Below are 15,771 nucleotides of genomic sequence, written 5' to 3' on the forward strand. Positions count from 1 at the left end.
GCTCCTGTAAAGGGGCAGAAATACTTCTCGCTCACTTCAAAGCCACAGCTTATAGCCACTGTGTGCTTTACAATCTTATTGACACCATGGATTTTCTCTGTGAGCAGTTATACAACTGTACTTCATTTCCCACAACCTCGTTCAGATGACCCTTCTGCATGCTCCTGAGAATCTGACAGAAATGTGGAGTGGGCTCAGAAATGGGAATTTTCTTAATCAACACGTATACGTAACTCTGACGCAGGTGGTTTAAGAGCCATCCATCCATTACTCTAGAAATACAGTTTTTATACTGGAGAGTTTAAACACAGGTTGGCTGAGAAGCCAGAGATGCAACAGATCTCTGTGAGGGAGCCCTTCCTTATGTGATAACAAAATCGCATCCCGGTATGTTTCTCTTTGGACAGTAACCCGTTTCCAGGAGTAAATCCAAAGTCCTTATCTGTACAGCAACATGGACGAAACTCACAGATGACACATTGAGGGAAAGGAGCCAGAAACAAAAGAATACAGATTGTATTACATCATTATATGCAAGAAGTCTTCTATATTTGGATCTGGGTGGTGATTACATGGGAGATGTATATAAAAATTCATTAAACAGTGCACCTAAAATCAATGCACTTCACACACTTTACTGTATGTATGTTACACCTCAATACACAATTTAAAAAGTGAACCCAGCTTTAGCGAACGTGCTTGGAACGAGTGGAAATTAATAATCCAAACCATGTAATAATTGGCTGCATTTCTTGGTTTCAAACTGTTTTGTGTATTACTTCAAATATTCAAGGCAAACCGCATACTTTTGCAAATCCCTGTGGTGCATGCTCTTCTTACCGCTCAGCTAGAAGTTGGTTGATTGTCAGGTAGGCCCACAATTTCCTGGTGAAATCAGGATCTGCATGTTTGTCTTTTGAGAGAAAATCCTCCAAGTCGTCCATTTGGGCCAGGGTCTCCAAGACCAGCTCCGTGTTGGCCTGGACGATGCAGGGGTCAGTTTAAAGACAGCAGAGTTAATTATAAATTATCGTTAAGAAATTCACATTTTCATACCTACTGGGAGTGAGTCAGGGTACCATGCAACTTTAAGGGGAATGTGAAAGAAGACGAAAGAAGAAGTAGGTGCATACTTCTGGAGTTTGGGATGAAAAGGTAAGGAATTATACAGTAATTGGGAAGATGGTAAAGATATTCTCATGTCTTCCTTTCGATATTGCTTTTATTTTACATATAGGATTCTTGGAATGCAGTGTTAGTCTGTTAATACACAAGATGGGCTGTATCCAGGGGACCAGTTAGTATTGTTAGAATAAGCAGACAAGCCAAAGTACCGAAGTTGCGGTGATGATGCTCTGTAATTGCTCTGATTTTTCAGGGTCAAATTTTCCTGCCACCACAATCTCTGAGCCTCCAAAATAGTTATGGAAACTGTTTTGAGTGACATCCGTTACTGATGTATGGGGATAGTTGAACTGAACATTCTGGAGCAATGGAGTAGAGACCTGGTTGTAGAATTTCTACAATTCATAAAAAAACAACGCAAAACAAACAAAACAGAGAAATCATTATTTTCATACCACTTTATAGGTCTAAAGGATTTTTCTCTGAGACTATTCAAATGCTTAACAGATATCTCTATCTCTTAATTTATTCTCACAGTATCTTTGGGAGAAGCTATGGCACAAGGCAAATCCTCACAATTATCAGACGAACTGAGACATAGAGACGATAAAGACTTGTTAAGAATATTCCCTTTGACTTAAGAGCCCAGCATTTTTTTCCTGCCTGTTATGACCAGCATGAACAGCTTTTCATAATAAGAAACATCAGCGAGGTTGATATTCCCCAAATTAGAACCTTATCCCTGACCTGTCTCCGTGTTTAAACATGGGCCTGCATTTGATTTATGGTACTTGGTACTAACGGGGGAGGGGGGCAGGAGAGGGGCGGAGGTAAAGTCTGTTCTCCTACATCTTTTTCTTGTTCATTTAGTCAAAATAAACAAGTAAATCATATACTTTATATTTAAGGACACTTGTAGGCTAGTGTGATTCTCTGTGTCGCATTATAAAATTGCACTTTAAAGGGAAAATGGTGGTCATGACAGTAAGGAAGGCCAACTGCTTCATGGAGCTGGAGGGCCTCTGAAGACTTGTCCAGGGGGTGAGGGGTGCCCATGGCCTTTCTGCCTCTCATTTCAGTGTTACTGCAGATGGACAAGTAGGGTGAGCTGCGGGAGAAAGGAACGCACACGTTCTTGATTCTTGTGACCAGATATAGCTGAGGTAATGATAATTTTCACTTAAACTCGGCCATCTTCATTTAAGTGTCAAATATTCCGAGAATGATTTTGAGTAAAAAAAAAAAAGAAGAAGAACAGAAAAAAAAATGTTACCTTGAGCTGAGTAGAAGTGTCCTGGTTTCCGTAAATTCTTTGAGCAATTCCACGGTTGTCATTGGATAGTCTCTTCAAAAAATCATAATCAACATCAAATCCTATCCCCAAACTGAACAAGGAGATGTTATCTCGTATGTTCTGCTTCACATTTTTCTGAATTTTGGACAACTTTAGTTCACCTAAAGTTGATGATGACAGAAAGGACAGGAATGAGGAGGCAGTGTCATACAGTTTTTGGAAGATCCATGGAGGGCCGTTTAGTGAAATTTGTCCAAATTAAAAATGCATTTACTATTTGACTCAGACTCAATTACTAGGAATTTTTCTCATGGATGCACTCATATATGTTGAATGAAGTATGGGCAATGACATATAGCAACATTAGTGGGAATAGCCACATACTGGAAACAACTTAAATGTACCCCAATAAGAAAGATTGGTTAAATTATGGTACATTCCAACTGTGAAATACTGTACAGTTATTCAAAAGAACAAAGCAACTCTCTGTGTATTTATATTGAATGATCCCAAAGGCATTTTTAAAGGGGAAAAAAAAATTAAAATTTGGTATATGTAGGATGTATGTGTATATACTATGCACACGTGTGTGTGTATTCACATATATGTGTGTACATATGTACATATAGTATGCAGATTTGCATAGAATATCTTTGGAAAGATACACAAGTCTCCAGCAACTGCCTCCAGGGACATTGTTTTGCTCTATTTCCTTTTCTTCCCTGTGATTTTATTCTAAAATTGAATTTTTAAAGTAATCGGATCCAAGGTGGAAAAGAAAGACTCTGAATGTGCAACAAGGACATCACAACTGCCATTCTAGTCTCAGCGTTCATAAAACGGTTGCTCTTCATCTTTCTCAAACTCGCGTTGTCATGATGGCATCACTGGTTTTCCTCCCACTGAGCTGTGTCAGGCACAGGTCAGACACCACCGTTGTCCACACAAGAGACTGCAGCACAATCAAACATTTGCTCGTACTTATGTTTGTCAGTGTAAAGATAAATGAAGCAAATAAAAATAACAGTACATGGTAGAAGCAGGGAGTTGCTGAGCCGTCTTGTGGATAAGAAAAACGCTTCACAGGAGGATGTATTAGAGAGACGCGATTTGTCCAGCGGCAGTGAGGGACCAGGGAAGTGGGGACAATGAGGAATGCGTTATTGTGACTCCAGAGGTACCACTGCAGACCTGGGGTCAACCCTCATCACACACACACCCCGGTTCACCAGCTCACATACCTTCAGTTGAGGAAATGGATGCATTTCACTAGTATGTACCAGCGATCCTCACAGCATACGATTACAATTAAAATGAAAGTTGCCCCCCATTGTAGAGGTGACACTGAGGCATTCAAGGGCATCACTGAAAAATGTCTGGGCACTGGTTTAAGCGGGTTGAGTGTTTCAGGGTCAAAAGAAGCCTTTTGTCAGGAAGCATGGGTTTAATATGGTTTAGAAACTCCATCAAATGCCATTAGATTTCCCACTGTAAGCAAGTCAGGGTCCTACGAAATGATAGTAAAAATATTTGTCACTGGAAAATTGAAGTGATACTTGCCTACTGTTGGATCGCCGTCAGAGACCAAAATGATGAGAGAGACCGAGTTGGGGTCTAACAGTCCCAAGTTATTGGCTTCATTCAAAATAAAGATGGCCCGCAGTAGTGCTTCGTTGATATTTGTGCCTGAAAGGGAAATACAATGTGCTGCTCAGTTGTTTGCTCTTTCTTTGCACAGAAACAATCGTATTTTGGGCTCAAGCTCATCTGCTGGTGATCGCTTGTGCATAATTTACCAGGTACCCAAGTCATTTGATTGCTTTTCCCAAGTGACACCAATTTTGCCCAGGCTGGAGTAAAATACTCACTTTGGAGTAAACGATTCCCTTCGCCCTTTCAAAGCACCAGTCCATCATTTGGGGAAACACCAAATTGAAAGTATTTAAAGCAGCCTTGCTGATCGACTTAGACACGGTTCTGTAGACACTTAACATTTTATGCTACACAAGTAATGAGAAGGCGACTGTCACTTATTGACATCCTTTTCTCAGGAAGGTTGGAATAATTAAAAACTTGTGTGGGATGGGATGGTTATGTGTTGTACTCTTGCCACGAACTTAGTATTCGTCATTTAATAACACATGTATTATTTAAGGCAGACCATTGCAGACCGGGCAAAGCGCACTGTGGTCAGGAATCAAGTGAATCTTGATTCTTCAGTGAATCAAGATTCGAACCCTCACTGGGCGTAGGCGACACCCACTCACCTCCACTGGGCTGGATTTTCTCAATATACTTCTTGGCATCTGTGACCTGTGTCTTACTCGCTGAGACTAAATCATTTCTCCAGGTGCGCACGTTGTGGTTGAAATCGACCACTGAGAATTGGTCATCAGTTCTCAAGTCATCCAATATGGTCTTCATTGCTTCCACCGTCTGTCCCAAAAGAGAAAGGAGAAGGGTCTCATCACGTATGCTTTAAGCCCGAGAAGAATAGAGGAAGACCAATATTTCATCCTGTCATCTTTCAAGTACTGACTCAAGCTAGAGGTCTTGCAGAACACCTCTTAAATCCACCTCAGTAAACACAGACCTACCTCTCCCTTACTCTGAACACGTACTGTCTGCATTTTGAGACGTAAACTTTGGGTGACTTACTTTGTTATGCACAAATACTTTGACTCATCCTACTTTACATCGAGGATCAGAGACTTCAGGTGCCCCTTGGTGGAGCCTGAAAAGCAAACGTGTTTCGCAAGTCTATCTACTCACTACTCTCTTAAACTACCACTTCTCGTCTTTCTATTCAAACCACCAACACCTTCCTGCAAATGGCACTCCCGATTCTCTCTTTTCTTTTTTTTAAAGCTTTTTTCCATTGACAATACTTTTAAATTTACTTATTATATTTATTGTCTATTCTCTGTCCCCCTTCCTGTAGAATGTAAGCTCCATAAGCTCCATGGGGGCAGGGATGATTTTTCTAAAAATGTTTTTGGTTGATTTTGTTATTGGTGAACTAAGTGCCTGACACATAGTGGGTGCTTAATAAATATTCATTAAAGGGAGGAAGGAAGGAAGGAAGGAAGGAGTGAAGCAGTGAATGAGCTGCTGTATTAGAGCAGTGGTTCTCAACTGAGGGCAGTCCCTCCCCCCACATATCCCAGGAGCCATTTGGCAATGTCTAAAGACATTTTTGATTGTCACGATTGAGGGGGTGGTGCTACTGGCAACTAGAGGGTAGAGCCCTGGGCACTGTGACACATCCCACAACGTACAGAGCAGCCCCTACAACAAAAAATGATCCAATCCAAAATGTCCGCAGTGCCACTGCTGAGAAACCTGGTGTTGGCATATGGGCATAGTGTGCAGGGGCCATATCTTTACCTTCTTTTTGCTCCTAGAAGAGTAGTGAACACTTGCGAGGTCAGAAATGGTTGCTGAACAAATGAAGGAAAGAACGAATGCATGAATGAATAAATAAATGGATAGTTGCTTGTTCAAATGGTTGAATGGATGGATTGATGGATTAAAATATGAAATTTCCTTGTTTGCTTTTTAGAACTGCATCTGTACCATTTACGGCTGAATATGCCTATGCTGAGCTCCAAAGTGGACGACATAAGACAGGGTGGACACCCTCACCGAATTACAGTATAATTAGAAAAGGTTTGCATATAACGATTTCAGAGTTACTGGTGAACAATGGCAAGATATTCAAGTAAAACGTTATGCAGAAGGACCACTGTTCTGCTTCATAAAACAGCACAGTGACCAAAGTGAGAAGAGGCTATACTGAGATACATTTTTCAGAAAGGTGACTTTTGAGATAAATTTCCGTTGTTCATACATAAGCCTCCCAGTCTGTGTTACTTTGTTACAGCAGCTCAAACTGTCTAAGACAAGCGCTGGGGTTGGGGGAAGGAGAAATGAAATGATTTCATTGTTCAGAGGGACCCAAGGAGGCCAGGGTCCCACGTATCACTGCCGACAGGGCTACTTACTTGTTTCATTTTCACTCCCCACATGGACCCACTGACATCAATGACAAATAGGATGTTTTTGGGAATTGGGTCCATGTTCTCAGGAGCAAAGAAGTGGACAAAATATCCGTTAAACACCTGAAAGACAGAACACATGTGTGGGCCAAACACTGTCAATGTTTGGAGTGTAGGACGATGAGGATCTGGGGACTAAGAGGGCAGGTGCGTCATGGTGAGCAGGAGGCGTGAGGGTCCTCAACAGGAGAACCGCGGTGGCAGCTTGGTGTCCGTCTTCTCGCCCTCCTTCCTGCTCCCTTCTTCCTTTCCTGTGAAGGTCCCAACCTTCTCGCAGGTTAGTGGCCCCCAGGGTATTTCACTCTGTTCTTCTCCCCTCCACTCCACCCAGTCTCTACTGACAGCCTCTGTTCCAGGGACCCTGCTCGCCATCATGGGCCAAAGGGGAACCAGAGAAGAGACAGTTTGCAGCTCCAGTGTTCAGTGCTGAAATCAGGAAAATAAAGCCCTCAGAACACCCGTAGAGGAGCAGCTCACCTGACAGGGGAGTCTTTCCCAAGGAAATGACATCTACATGGGACTTGAGTGTGAGTTTGAAATTAGCCTGCCAGGGCGGGGGTTGGGCCAGGTTGGGGCGGGGTATGGTTGGGGTGGAGAATTCCAGACAGTGCAGCCCTGGCTATGAGAGAATATGGCATGCTTGGGGCTCTGTGAGTGGGACCACAGAATTCAAGAATTCAGGAATCGGGGAGGATCGTGACGGGCCTTTATGGGTGTTCTAGGGAATGTGGATTGTTCCTGAAGAGAAGGGGAGGCTACTCCAGCTGGATTCCACTGGAGGCTGTAATGACTGGCTCCCCTCATTCTCCTCCCATGTCCTCTAGTTGCTCTGTCAGGACATTACAGGATCCATCCAGCTCTAGGGTATGTGGCTGTGGACACCTCCCTGCCTCCCTGTCCCTGGCAGGACAGGCTTTTCGTACGGTACCCTCCAAAGACGCTTACGTTAGCACCGGGGAAATACACACACCGAAGACAGGACAAAGCAGGAAGAAAACTCTTCGGGAAATCTCCCAATGAACATCGACCCTGGAATTCACCACTGGCCCAGATCTTTCTCTAGGCTTTGGTTGTTCCATCCTCCCAGCCCCATAACTTCTCTGCTTTCTGTGATAGTCTAGTTGCAAAAGGCCTGGGAACGTCCTCTAAAACTCCCGTTTTGTGATTTTCTGTTGTTTCTATGAGGCCCAGAAGTACCTTTCTGGGACAAGGACATGAGATCCAATGACGTTTTATCCAGTTTTCCTGACGTGAAAAGACAATACTTAGCGACACTTAGGGAAATAAGATTTCAGCCCCTTTTCTGCAGCCTCAACACTTGCCTTGGAAGCTGCAATTACTCAGAGGCCAGGGAGTTTGTTCAACAAGAAACAGTGACCTCAGCGGGGTGGTTCTCCTAGGGCCTGTGTGCACCCACCTCAAGTTCTCCAGCTTTCTCTTCTCTGTGTACGTCGTACACCACCACCAGCTCTCCGTCCACCGCAGTCTCAGAGCAGTTGGAGCATTTTCTTTGCTGTGCTACTGTGGGCTTGAAGGAGACATGTGCCTGGAAAGAATGGTGATGTCAGAGCCCGGTCTCTGCCCCCATCCCTCTGCAGGTGAGGGGGTGACTGACAGCTGCACCTTCTCATGCCCACAGGTAAAGAGGTATGACCCGATGACTCATGGCTGTTCTGCATCAGTTGTCCTGTTACTGATGAAAAGGACAGTGGCAAGGCATGTGAGGGGAGCATCGGCCAGTCTGCGAGGCTGTTGGCCAGGTTTCAGGCCCTTTTAAGAGACTCAAATAATTCCTCCCTTCCCCCATGGAAGAAATGGCTACCAACTCTAGAAAGTTTGTGAAAAGTTCTTAGAGGAGTTTGACTCCTCCATACTTGGGTATTATTGGCTACGAAGGCAGAGAGAATTAAGCTGAATATCTCTTGCTGTGATTAATGAAAATCTACCATATATGAAAGCTGCCTTTTAGTTACTGGTCAAGCAGATGACTTTGGGTGAAATGAGACTCCAAAAGGGACAGTTACTGGTCAAAATGAAACAATTGGGAGTTCTGTTTTGTATGTCTTGTGGAAGACCCGAGACTTTGCTCAGGGGTCACTGCTTCTTCATATAGTTCTTCAGCTCAACACCTGACTACTTTCTAATTCCCCAGAACACAGGTGATTGGAACCCATGTCTAATGGTCACTTAGACTCTTGGCATCATGCGGTGCCCATGGTACCTTCTGGTGTCCTTTAGAAATGACTGGAACACCATCAAAGTGACCATCCGATGTGTCAGGAACATGAAGAAATTTCAATCCTTGAGGCTCAATAATCCACACGTCTACCTAGAGATGGGAAAGAAAATACTCAAAGCATCAAAACATCTTTCAAGGCTTTTTGAGCAAGAGGTACAATTACGAAGTTCTCTGCTGCTTTTCTCATCTTCAAGTTTTCCCAAAGATGACCCAGCATGGCTCCATGATGACACTTAGGGAAATAAGATTTCTGCACATTCTTTAAATTCTGTGGGATGTAATCCATCTCACCATGGAGGCCGAAGACCCTTTGGGCAACTCAGTGTTCGCCTTAAATTGCTTCCTTTCTCTGAGATTTAATTCCCTGTCTCATTCTAAATTTCTATTCTATTCTATTCTATTCTATTCTATTCTATTCTATTCTATTCTATTCTATTCTATTCTTTATTCCATTCCATTCCAACTATCCCATCCCATCCCACTCCATCCCATCCCATCCTAAGAGCACGCATGTTGTTAGGAAGAAAGCCATTCTGTAATTTACTCCGTAGATCTGTCAATAATAGACCATTCTCCTCACACCCTGTCCTTTTTATTACTTTCCTGTCTTCTTGTTTTGAGCAGAGCTAATAGGAGCAAATCCCCTTTCGCAAACCTTTTGGCAATCCTTGGCAAAACCATAGTCATATCTTCACTTCTCTCTTTATACTTTAAGTGCTGTGCTGAGCACTTCACATGTATGAATTTGTGTAACTCTCACCGACATTATTATTATTTGTTATTGTTCTCACTTAGTTTTCACTTTACTGATGAATAGACACTGATTCAGAGTGACGCAGCTCGTAAGTGGCTGAGCCACCCTTCATCCCTGGGGCCCAAGCTCTTAATACTTTGCTCCCCACTTCTTGACTTTCATCAGCTTCAGTCAGCTTCATCTTTTCAGTTGACACTGCCACACTACTCTTCAGTCCCATGACAAAATATGTGATAGTACCCTTTTCGCAGATGAAAACATGGACACTCAGGATAACTTGTCCCACGTCAGAAGGCTGGTGTAGCGGGTTGAATGGTGACCCCCTCTCCCCCAAAAAAGGTATGTCTACATTAAGTCCCTGGGACCTGTGAGTGTCACCTATTTGGAAAAGGGTCTTCACAGACACAGTTAAGAATCTCGAGATGAGATCATCCTGGACTACCCAGTGGGCCTAAATTCAGTGACAAATGTTCTTATAAGACATAAGGCAGAGGGAGATTTGGGACACCCAGAGGAGGTGATGTGACCACAGAGACAGAGATTGGAGTGATGTGGCCATAAGGCCACACATCAAAGAATGCCAGCAGCTGCAAGACACCACAAGAAGCAAAGAATAGATTCTCCCTTCCAGCCTCCCCTGCCAACAGCTTGATTTCAGGCTTCTGCTCTCCAGAACTGTGAGAGAATACATTTGTGTTGTTTTAAGCCACCCACTTTGTGGTCATTTGTTACAGCAGCACTAGAGAACTGACACAGCAAATAAGCAGCTGAGCTGCGATTGGAATCTGTAAGGCAGTGGCCTGGGGACACCAAACCCAGAACCTTTTCAGCACAGCACACTGTTTTGCACAGTTGAGTGGCATCAAACACCACAAAGAGTAGTGACCGACAGAGCCGTAAGAGGATGGCATCACCGCACACCCTGCAAATCCATGCTTACCTCCAAGTGTTTGGCCAGGCGTCCCGGCTGCAGGTGAAGCCTATGTTCATAGGATCCCAGCTTCCTCCACTTCACTTCCTGGTAGTGAAGTTCAAACTGCACCTTTGCTCCAGGGAGGACGTTCACTTCAGTTTTGAAGTTCTCCATATCAAGAGCCCGGCTCCTAAAGATGTGAGCCCCCGATGTAAGTCATCACACGTGTGATCAAGCACAAGACCCAGAATCTAGGCAGAGGGCATCCAGACTTTCCTAGGCAATCACACCTGCTCAATTGTTCATGAAAGTGAACAGTAGGTACAACAGAGATCCCTGCAACTTACAGATAAACTTAATTCCACCAATGTTTTTAGTCTCCTTTCCTACCTGATCTTTTTCTTCCAGAGCTTCTTACAGACTTGAATGTCATTTGCACAAAGCTACTGGTTATTGCTCCGTATTATGTGCCAGGAACTTGACACATGTCATCTTTAATAAAGCAGCTCTTCAAGACAGATATCAGTACCCTCATTTATCAGATGATAACCAGTGAGGCTAATAGAAAATTAGTAACCTGTTAAGAACACGGGGCTAGTGGATTGCAGGGCTGGGACTCAAACCCAAGTTTAGAGCACTCCAAAGACAGCACACATCTCCTCTGCTGCATTGGAGACCCATTCTAGGAATTCTTTCTATTGCTGAAAATCTTCAGAAATTATTTCATCAAATTGAATATATATTCCCAGCATAAGGCCTTAAATAGTCACATACATATCAAGTCCAATGTCATCATTGATCTTGAGGTGTCTATGATTTTAAAGAGAAATGATCAAATGAGGGTGATTTGAGCATTAGGATAAACAATGAATGACTTTAAAAACTTAAATGACTAAATAAGCAAGGTGGAACTGTGATAATGAGCCCACTGGAGGTCGGGGAAGTACCATGGAGAAGTGAGCTGGAGATATCAGGTAGCTAAAGAAAAAGACAAGTGTGGCCCAGAGCACTCCTTAGAAGCAGAGCACGTGGTGAGAGGCCTTATTACCTGGGGAGTGGGCCAGAAGGAGAGCTCGATGGTCTCTGTTGCAGCCTCAGGACCTACAAGAGTTTCCCTTACAAATAAATATTTGTGGAACAGGTGAATGGCCGATGTGGTGAAGGTGATGGGTGAGGAGGGCAAAATGTTATGTAAAGATAAAAGAACCAATTAACCTGGAGCTACCCTGTAGGTGTTCCCTCTACTTGGAATTTCTTCTCTCCTTTCTCCACCTCGATGAATTATTTTAATCTATTTGGGCTCAGCTCCAACATCACATCCCCTGCGACAATTTTCTGGATTCACAGACAGAATTGTATACTTGAACTCCCATAGGGTTTTGTACCCTCTCTGCATTGGCACTTACCCCGTTATAGCTATTATAGTTACCAGTATATTACATAAACGAGGAGGAGGAGATGAAAAAACAAAGGATGGCAGGATGTGGCAGAAGATTAGATACGCAGTGTGAGGAGGGGTGGTTGAAAATTTCTTTGAAGTTTCTTGCTTGAGAGGCTGCCTTTTAGAGGGTGGTTTGGCATTCCCAGTGTCTTATTTAAGATTATAAGGGGAAAAACATAAACAGAATCTAAGCTAAGTAACTGGTGCTGAAAAAGGCTTACCCCATAAAAGTAAGGCAGAATACGTCATTAAAACAAATTCCAAACTTTTACCTCTGTATACAGTCGACCCTTGAACAATGCGGGAGTTAAGGGCACCGACCCCATGCAGCCCAAAATCCGCTATAGTTTTTGACTCTACAGTCGGCACTTCCTATCCACGGTTTTGCATCCGCAGATTCAACCAACTGTGCATCAAAAATGGTGTTTTCGATCCCCTGTTGGGAATCTGCGGTTGGGAAGGCAAAAATACTGCTTCTTCCGAGGCTGGATGAATCCGCAGGTGGAAGGGTGAGCGGACCTTCGCAGTTCAAACCCGTGTAGTTCAAGCGTCAACTGTATAAGGTAAGTGTTGTCACCAGAGCACCAATATTTCTGTAGTTCCTCTACCGCACTCTTTTACCAAATCAATATTTAGCTAGAGAACATCCATCAGGCTGCATGCATCCATCTGGCTGCAAGGCAAGCTATGCAAGGATAACTTACTTGTTGCAGAGCGGCCTAAGGGAAGTAGAAATGGGGACACCTAACCCTTCTACAAGGTTGTGTGACTTTCTGGGGCTGTTGTGTCTTTGAGGGAAGGGACTGAGCAGAGGCAGCAGTTGGAATAAAGGCACGTCTGGGCCTCACCTCACCAATCCAGTGGTTTTGCCTTTTGCTTTGGCCTGTGAGTACAGCGCTCGGCCCACGGTTTTCTCCTTAATGGAACTGGTGAACGTTGTGCCGTCTGCAGACCTAGAAAATGACGGAAAGCCACCAGTGGGTCTGAATAGTAGATTTAGCAAAACAAAAACAAGCTAGCATGCCAGCCCGGTGGATTTAATGAATGGATTTTTTTTTTTTTTCATTTTGCACCTGTTAGAAACAAAAAGAGAGACATCTGGGTATTTTGTAGATAGGAGCCCCTTTATCTGACAGTGTGATTTACGAGGCTCAGGTAGGCCCCCAGCCTAGAAGCTTTCCCTTACTACTGTTGCTTGCGTTTAAAGTTTTTCTTCATTTTCAAGTTTTACCCTTCAAATTAAGCATTGTTCTCTTTGGGTATCCCTTTTGAATCACAGATGTGCCTAGGAGAGGTGACTGGTGCGTTATGAGTGATCCAGCTTACATTTGTTTTATAAGGTCAGTCGTCTAGGAGTTATGGGTCTGCCATAGCCAGGGGTGTTTTGCTCTCGTGCAAAGGTGACAGAGAGTAAAGTAACATGGAGGAAGGTGCTGGTGAATGAACCCTTTGTAAAGTTTTTGTTTATCTCTCTGACACCTTTCTTGGGGACTTCTCTCTGCATCTCCAGCTCTAACCACCTGATTTTTTGGTGGCTGTCATCTAATCTGGTCAGAGCAGTGCAATCACAGAATTTTGGAAATGAAAGGGAACTGATGGCACTCAAATAGGCAGTGTCTCTCCCCCAGAAGGAACTTAGGAACGCGTGGAAAGGTTTTGGGTTGTTCTGATGACAGAGGGCACCAAGAATGCTAGACATTCTGCAATGTGAGGGACAGTTTCACTAAAATTTTCCTGCCCCAAACGCCAATAGCATGCTTGCTGAAGCACTCTTCTAGATGAGAGAAATTGGAGCCAAGGAGGCAAGTGACGAACTAACTGGACCCTAGGTGTCCAGGTCAGCACTGGTTCCATAAAATCATGCTAAGGTTCAAAGACCAAAAAGTCTTTAAGACAAAAGAAAATCATGTCTAATGGTAGAATATTTGGAACCTTGATAAAAAGGCAGAAGAAATATTTTGGATATGGAGGTCTGCACAACTCATATTAAATTCTGATAATATAAGCAGCTATCTTCTCTGGTCTTATAAATTCAGCCCCCACCCAATGTAGAGAGAGACCAAAATAAATGTATGTTCACAATTCTGTCTTTCATCCCCTCAATCTTCTGTGGAATGAGTTGGGGGGGAAACAAAGAATAAAGAAAAACAGAAAAAAGATATTCCTAGAATAAATTCTGGTTAAGGGATTTAAAAATAAAAATTTATCAACATAGTTTTAAATATAATTTTTCAGACATGGTGTTCCATACCATCATTATGTAAAAGCTTTCCCTTCTATAGTTGCTTTTTAGAAAAGGCTACTGAAAAAATTTTTTAAGTAAATTTCTAAGCCAATTCAAAGAATACCAATTCAAAGTCACATGATACCTTTTTCCCACCTACTTTTCTTGTTTAGAAAAGAGTTAACTGGCTCTGCAGTTTGTAGAAGCCAACGTGCGCGGTACTTGAACACTTTATTTTATTTGTTCATTGTTGTCATTGGTGTATGAAAGACAATAGCAGGTGAGAGGTAACTCAAGAAAAGATCTTTAAAAATAACGAGACTGTATGCAGAGCATTTTGCTCTGTTCTAGGCAACTTGAGAAGGTCACTGACTAAGTGGAGCACAATCTGGTGACGGCCACCTGAAGGGTCAGAGGATAAAGTGCCATCTAGTCATTTGGAGGAACAGGGAATGTTTAGTCTTGATAAACAAAACTGCCAAGTGGGACAAGGTAACTAAGGTAACAGCCTTCACTGTTTGAAAGGCATTGGAGTGATTTACAATTTTTCGTTTGTTGTGGAAATCTTCAAACACACACAAAATAGAGAAAATTATACAAGAAACCTCGATGAAACTGTCACTGAGCTACACCATTATCAATATTCAGCCAATCTCAGTAATCTGTACCCCCACTCTCTCCACCTCGATTATTTTGAAGCCAGTCTCAGACAGGATATAATTTCATCCTTGAACACTTCAGTATGTGTTTTGTAGAGAATGAAGAAGAAATTTGTGAGTAGAAGTAGAGTTACTGGGTAGAAAATGAAACAGATTTCAATTAAGTATAAGAAATAATGCTAACAGACCCATCAACCACTGAGTGGATTACTCGGGGAGGTAGTGAGTTTGACATTAAGGAGATATTCAAGTTAAGACTGGATAACCCACATGTCAGTGGTATACACAGAGGAATTCAATCACTGGCTAGATGATCCTGAACTGCTTTACACACAAGGTTTCTTGGAAGCCAGGGCAACTCCATATATTTCTCTCCCCCAAAGAAAACACGTTAAAATGTAAGTACTTGGGAGGTGGTTACCGTAGAGATTCTTTAAGTTTGCTTTAGGGTAATTAGACATGAAAAGCCAATCCTTCACAAATTCTGATTTCTTTGATCAGAAACGAATTATTGGGACTCATTTCACGATGACCTTTGACATCCAGTGGGTCCTCAGCTCTGAGAGTGAGAACCGCGGAACAGTTAACCGTGAAGATGCACTCTATTCCGAGAGTGGAGCATATCCAATTTCTGTTCTGTGTAGGAAGGAGTTACTCACATGGAGAAGTTGGAGATGAAGGCTCCTTTGGGAATCTGAACATCAAACACGACATTCTGAGGCTGCGGGGAGTTGTTCACTACTTTGGTCTGGATCATGGTGGTGGCCATACGAGAAGTAATAGTGGACTGGACTTTGTAGCTGTAAAGAGTTACTTGATCAACATCTTCCTGCAATTGGCAAGAAAGGGTAACTGTAATTTTTCAGAGAAAAATGACCCAGAACTTCATTACCTATTTGATGTTAAGAGCAGTACGTTTAATTAGGAACAATTCTAAGCCACCATTAAGCGTACTGCTCTGGTATGATCACTCATTCTCCTAACTTGAAATACTCCCTAGCAGAAGTCTGCCTTTGTTTTGAGATGCCTTTCCGCTCTACGATTCTATCAATAATGATCTTTAA

The 15,771-nt window shown here is 42.9% G+C and overlaps 1 protein-coding gene across 1 annotated transcript in view; it reads right to left on the reverse strand.

Moving 5' to 3' along the window:
* Positions 1–15,771, reverse strand: part of ITIH2 (inter-alpha-trypsin inhibitor heavy chain 2) — a 31,007-nt gene that overhangs the window by 10,963 nt on the left and 4,273 nt on the right. Inside the window, exons 4-14 of the mRNA XM_019738211.2 lie at positions 15,367–15,536; positions 12,673–12,777; positions 10,411–10,573; positions 8,699–8,806; positions 7,895–8,023; positions 6,424–6,540; positions 4,687–4,855; positions 3,980–4,105; positions 2,399–2,580; positions 1,335–1,520; positions 841–980 (exon numbers count right to left, since the gene is read on the reverse strand). Of these exons, the coding sequence (XP_019593770.2) occupies positions 841–980; positions 1,335–1,520; positions 2,399–2,580; positions 3,980–4,105; positions 4,687–4,855; positions 6,424–6,540; positions 7,895–8,023; positions 8,699–8,806; positions 10,411–10,573; positions 12,673–12,777; positions 15,367–15,536 (1,595 nt within the window). The remainder of the gene's footprint in view (positions 1–840; positions 981–1,334; positions 1,521–2,398; positions 2,581–3,979; positions 4,106–4,686; positions 4,856–6,423; positions 6,541–7,894; positions 8,024–8,698; positions 8,807–10,410; positions 10,574–12,672; positions 12,778–15,366; positions 15,537–15,771) is intronic.

Source organism: Rhinolophus sinicus, linkage group LG02 (genome assembly GCF_036562045.2).
Source record: "Rhinolophus sinicus isolate RSC01 linkage group LG02, ASM3656204v1, whole genome shotgun sequence".
Taxonomy (NCBI): Eukaryota; Metazoa; Chordata; class Mammalia; order Chiroptera; family Rhinolophidae; genus Rhinolophus; species Rhinolophus sinicus.